Below are 6,269 nucleotides of genomic sequence, written 5' to 3'. Positions count from 1 at the left end.
GTGAACAGCGACAAGGTGTACTGGCAGCGGCAGGCGCACGGCGGCTTCGCCGTGGTGCACGTGGAGGAGGGGGCGATCGGCCGCAGGATCAGCACCGTGGGGGCCGGCTCTGCGGCCAGAGTGGACATCACTGACCAGTACAAGCACCCCGAGGGTCAGTGACACTGAGTGACCACTGAGTGACCAATGAGTGACCAGTGAGTGACCCTGAGTGACCACTGAGTGACCCTGAGTGACCACTGACCACTGAGTGACCCAACTTTTGACCAATGACCCAACCCTTGACCCAACCAATGACCAATGACCAATGATCGCGCACGCTGCGGCTGCGGCTGTCGCTCTGCGCCGTGCGCTACACCGGCGTGGCCGGCGCCGCCTTCCGGCAGGAGCAGCACCGCCGCACGCTGCCCCCGGGACAGGGTGAGCACCGGGACTGGGGGATACTGGTTTATACTGGGAGGGGACTGGGAGGGACTGGGAGGGGGTTTGGGGTCACTGAAAGGGGGGAAAATGGGGGAAAAATGGGGAAAAATGGTGAAAAATTGGTGTTAAATTCAGGATTTGGTGGTGGTTTGGTACTGGTTTGTACTGGTTTGGACTGATTTGTTTTGGTTTGGTACTGGTTTGTACTGGTTTGGACTGGGAGGGGTTCTAGGGGTCACTGAAAGGGGGGAAATGGGGAAAAAATGGGAGAAAATGGGGAAAAATGAGGAAAAATGGGTGTTTAATCCAGTGTTTGATACTGGTTTATACTGGTTTGGTACTGGTTTGTACTGGGAGGGACTGGGAGGGACTGGTTTGTACTGGTTTGGACTGGGAGGGGACTGGGAGGGGTTCTGGGAGTCACTGAAAGGGGGGAAATGGGGAAAAATGGGAGAAAATGGGGAAAAAATGAGGAAAAATGGGTGTTTAATCCAGTATTTGATACTGGTTTATACTGGTTTGGTACTGGTTTGTACTGGGAGGGACTGGGAGGGACTGGTTTGGACTGGGAGGAGGTTTGGGGTCACTGAAAAGGGGGAAAATGGGGGAAAAATGGGGAAAAATGGGTGTCAAATCCAGGATTTGGTGGTGGTTTGGTACTGGTTTATACTGGTTTGGACTGGTTTGTACTGGTTTATACTGGGTTATGATGGGAGGGTACTGGGAGGGACTGGTTTGTACTGGGAGGGGTTCTGGGAGTCACTGAAAGGGGGGAAAAGGGGGGAAAAATGGGGGAAAATGGGGAAAAATGGGTGTCAAATCCAGGATTTGGTGGTGGTGTGGTACTGGTTTATACTGGGTTGGACTGGTTTGTACTGGGTTATACTGGGTTATGATGGGAGGGTACTGGGAGGGACTGGTTCGTACTGGGAGGGGTTCTGGGAGTCACTGAAAGGGGGGAAAAGGGGGGAAAAATGGGGGAAAATGGGGAAAAATGGGTGTTAAATACAGGATTTGGTGGTGGTTTGGTACTGGTTTGGACTGGTTTGGACTGGGAGGGGACTGGGAGGGGGTTTGGGGTCACTGAAAGGGGGGAAATGGGGAAAAATGAGGAAAAATGAAGAAAATTTGGCCTTAAATCCAGGATTTGGTACTGGTTTGTACTGGTTTGTACTGGTTTGTACTGGGAGGGGAGTGGGTTGGACTGGGTTGGACTGGTTTATACTGGGAAGGGGTTTTGGGTTCACCAAATGGGGGAAAAATGGGGAAAAATGAGGAAAAATTGGTGTTAATTTCAGGATTTGATACTGGTTTGTACTGGTTTGTACTGGGAGGGACTGGGAGGGACTGGTTTGTACTGGTTTATACTGGGAGAGGGTTTGAGGGGGTTTGGGGTCACCAAAAGTGGGAAAAAATGGGGGAAATTTGGTGTTGAACTCCGTGTTTGCTACTGGTTTTACTGGTTTGTACTGGTTTGTACTGGTTTGTACTGGTTTGTACTGGGAGGGACTGGGTTATACTGGTTTGTACTGGTTTGGACTGGTTTGGACTGGTTTGTACTGGGAGGAGACTGGGATAGACTGGGTTATACTGGTTTGGACTGGTTTTACTGGGAGGAGACTGGGAGGGACTGGGTTGCACTGGTTTGTACTGGTTTGGACTGGGAGGGACTGGTTTGTACTGGTTTGCACTGGTTTGTACTGGGAGGAGACTGGGAGGGACTGGGTTGCACTGGTTTGTACTGGTTTGGACTGGGAGGGACTGGTTTGTACTGGTTTGTACCCAATGTCCCCAATGATGTCCCCAATGATGTCCCTGATGTCCCTGGGGTGTCCCCGATGTCCCCAATGTCCCCGATGATGTCCCCAATGTCCCCAGAGGACACGGTGACGATGGCCATGTCCCCAATGATGTCCCCAATGTCCCCTGTGTCCCTTTAGAGGACACGGTGACCATGGCCGTGTCCCCAATGTCCCCAATGATGTCCCCAATGTCCGCAATGTCCCCTTTAGAGGACACGGTGACGATGGCCGTGTCCCCAATGATGTCCCCAATGTCCCCTGTGTCCCTTTAGAGGACACGGTGACCATGGCCGTGTCCCCAATGTCCCCAATGATGTCCCCTGTGTCCCCCCAGAGGACACGGTGACGATGGCCGTGTCCCCAGTGATGTCCCCAGAGGACACGGTGACCATGGCCGTGTCCCCAATGTCCCCAATGTCCCCAATGTCCCTGATGTCCCCAATGTCCCCTTTAGAGGACACGGTGACGATGGCCGTGTTCCTGATGTCCCCTGTTCCCCCCAGAGGACACGGTGACGATGGCCGTGTCCCCAATGTCCCCAGTGATGTCCCCAATGTCCCCCCAGAGGACACGGTGACCATGGCCGTGCCCTACGCCGAGTACCGGCCCCACGTCGGGGACCAGGACGCGCTGAAGCTGACGGTGGCGGCCGCGGTGCAGGAGAGCGGCCAGGTGCTGGCCAAGGAGCTGCTGGTGCGGCTGCACACGCCCGAGCTCACCCTCACGGTAACCGAAAACGCCGGGATTCACCCCAAAAAAATCCCCAAAAGAATCCCCAAAAATAGCCCGAAAATCCCGCAAAAATTGCAAAAAAAATTCCCCAAAAATCGCAAAAAAATCGCGAAAAAATCACAAAAAAATGGGAAATATTTGGGGTTGGGTTGGTGTACACGCCCGAGCTCACCCTCACGGTAACCAAAAACACCGGGAATCACCCCAAAAAAATCCCCAAAAAATTATCAGAAAAATTCCATAAAAATCCCCCCAAAAAATCCCCCAAAAATCGCAAAAAAATCATGAAAAAGTCCCCAAAAAAATGGGAAACATTTGGGGTTGGGTTGCTGCACATGCCCAAGCTCACCCTGACAGTAATGGGAAAAAAATCCCAAAAAACTCGGAAATTACCCCAAAAAAATCCCCCCAAAAAATCCCCCCAAAAATAGCCCGAAAATCGCGGAAAATAATCACAAAAATTGCAAAAAAATCGCAAAAAAAATCACAAAAATTCGGGGTTGGGTTGGTGCACACTCCCGAGCTCACCCTGACGGTAAAGGGAAAAAATCTCAAAAATGCCAGAAATCACCCCAAAAAAATCCCCCCAAAAATATCCCGAAAATTCCTCAAAAAAAAACCCACCAAAAATTACAAAAAAAATCGAAAAAAATCGAAAAAATGTCGCGAAAATTGGGGGTTGGATTGCTGCACACGCCCGAGCTCACCCTGACGGTAAAGGGAAAAAATCTCAAAAATGCCAGAAATCACCCCAAAAAAATATCCCGAAAATCTCACAAAAAATACCCAAAAATCGCAAAAAAAAATTGCAAAAAAATCCCCCCAAAAAATCGCAAAAATGTGGGGTTGGGTTGCTGCAAAAAATCGCAAAAAAATCGCAAAAAAATCGCAAAAAAATCGCAAAAAAATCGCAAAAAAATCGCAACAATTTGGGGTTCTCTAGGGCAGGGTTGCTGCACACACCCGAGCTCACCCTGATGGTAACGGGAAAATCCCAAAAACCCCCAAAATCACCCAAAAAAAATATCCCGAAAATCTCGCCAAAAATACCCAAAAATCGCAAAAAAAAAAAATCGCAAAAAAATCCCCCCCAAAAAATCGCAAAAATGTGGGGTTGGGTTGCTGCACACGCCCAAGCTCACCCTCACGGTAAGGGGAAAACCCCAAAAATGCCGGGAATCAGCCCAAAAAAATCCCGAAAAATTATCACAAAAATTAACCCAAAAAATCCCCCAAAAAATCCTGAAAATACCCAAAGAAATCGCAAAAAAAAGGCCAAAAAATGGCAAAAAAAATCACAAAAATTCAGGGTTGGGTTGCTGCACACGCCCGAGCTCACCCTGAGAGTAATGGCCCCAAAAACCCTAAAAACCCCAGAAATCACCTCAAAAAAATCCCCCCAAAAAATCCTGAAAATACCCAAAAAAATCGCAATAATATCGCAAAAAAATCGCTAAAAAATCACCCAAAAAATTGCAAAAAAAATCGCGAAAATTGGGGGTTGGGTTGCTGCACACGCCCGAGCTCACCCTCACGGTAACGGCAAAAAATCCCACCAAAAATCCCTCAAAAAAAAAAATTCCAAATCCTCAAAAAAATCCCAAAAACCCCCCAAAAAATCCCCAAAATCCCCCCAAAATCCCCCAAATGCCCATTGGTTTCCATGGGTAGACCTGGTGCTGCCAAAATCCCCATTGATTTTAATGGGGTAGACCTGTTGTCCTTGGACTCTCTCTAGACTTTAATGTGGGTAGACCTGTTGTCCTGAAATCCCCATTGACTTTAATGGATAGACCTGTTGTCCATAAATCCCCATTACCTTTAATGGGGGTAGACCTGTTGTCCAAAACTCCCCATTGACTTTGATGGGGGTAGACCTGTTGTCAAAAAAATCTCGACTTTAACGGGGGTAGACCTGTTGCCTGAAAATCTCCATTGTCTTTAATGGATAGACCTGTTGTCCATAAATCCCCATTACCTTTAATGGGGGTAGACCTGTTGTCAAAAAAATCTCGACTTTAACGGGGGTAGACCTGTTGCCTGAAAATCTCCATTGTCTTTAATGGATAGACCTGTTGTCCAAAACTCCCTATTGACTTTAATGGGTAGACCTGGTGTCCATAGATCCCCATTGACTTTAATGGGGGCAGACCTGGTGTCCAAAACTCCCCATTGACTTTAATGGAGGTAGACCTGTTGTCCAAAACTCCCCATTGACTTTAATAGAGGTAGATCTGTTGTCCAAAACTCCCCATTGACTTGAATGGGGGTAGACCTGTTGTCCTCGAATCCCCATTGACTTTAATGGGTAGACCTGGTGTCCAAAATATTTTGGGGCCAAAATCACCAATTTTGGGCCCAAATCTCACAATTTTCACACTAAAAATCATCATGTTCATGCTAAATCAAATCATTCTGGGCTAAAAATTATAAATTCAGGGTAAAACACAAGAACCTGGGAGTTAAAAGGAGTTAAAATGATGAAAAAAAGGGGGATTTTTGGGTAAAAAAAGGGGATTTTTTGGGGGTAAAAAATGTGGGATTTTTTTGGGGTGAAACGTGGGGATTTTGGGTGTCCCGCAGCTGCTGGGCCCGGCCGTGGTGGGCGAGGAGGTGGCGGTGCAGGTGGTTTTCCAGAACCCTCTGCCCGAGCCGCTGAACGGAGCCTCGCTGCGCATGGAGGGCGCCGGCATCTCCTGCCCCAAACCCGTGTCGCTGGGGTGAGCCTGGTTCATACTGGTTTATACTGGGAGGGACTGGGAGCGGGGAAATGGGGGGAAAAGGGGGGAAAATGGGGGGAAAATGGGGAAAAAAGGATGAAAAAATGGTGAATGATGTGCAAAAAGGGACTTTAAAAGGGTTAAGAAAGGGTTAAATGTGGGGTTGGGGATACGGGTTTATACTGGGAGGGACTGGGTTACACTGGTTTATACTGGGAGGGACTGGGAGCGGGGAAATGGGGGGAAAAGGGGGGAAAATGGGGGGAAAATGGGGAAAAAAGGGTGAAAAATGGGTGAAAATGGGTAAAGAAGGGGTTAAAAAGGGGTTAAAAAGGGGTTAAAAATATTAAAAAGGGGATTTGGGGTTACTGGTTTGTACTGGTTTATACTGGGAGGGACTGGGAGTGGGGAAATGGGGGGAAAAGGGGGGGAATGGGGAAAAAAAGAAGGAAAAATGGGTTAAAAAGGGTTAAAAACGGGTTAAACTTGCAATTAGGGTTACTGGTTTATACTGGTCCGTACTGGTTTGTATTGGTTTGTACTGGTCCGTACTGGTCCGTACTGGTCCGTACTGGTCCATACTGGTCCATAC

The 6,269-nt window shown here is 48.4% G+C and overlaps 1 protein-coding gene across 1 annotated transcript in view; it reads left to right on the top strand.

Moving 5' to 3' along the window:
- Nucleotides 1-318: 318 nt before the first annotated feature.
- The window catches only part of LOC120513546 (protein-glutamine gamma-glutamyltransferase K-like), a gene marked incomplete at its 3' end in the record, with an annotated part of 9,430 nt that continues 3,479 nt past the window's right edge, over nt 319-6,269 (top strand). Inside the window, exons 1-3 of the mRNA XM_039733086.1 lie at nt 319-420; nt 2,791-2,951; nt 5,541-5,677. Coding sequence (XP_039589020.1) covers nt 2,805-2,951; nt 5,541-5,677 — 284 coding nt within the window. The remainder of the gene's footprint in view (nt 421-2,790; nt 2,952-5,540; nt 5,678-6,269) is intronic.

This window comes from Passer montanus, unplaced genomic scaffold (assembly GCF_014805655.1).
Source record: "Passer montanus isolate IOZ18808 unplaced genomic scaffold, ASM1480565v1 scaffold821, whole genome shotgun sequence".
Classification (NCBI taxonomy): Eukaryota; Metazoa; Chordata; class Aves; order Passeriformes; family Passeridae; genus Passer; species Passer montanus.
This window is presented reverse-complemented; position numbering and strand designations above follow the sequence as displayed.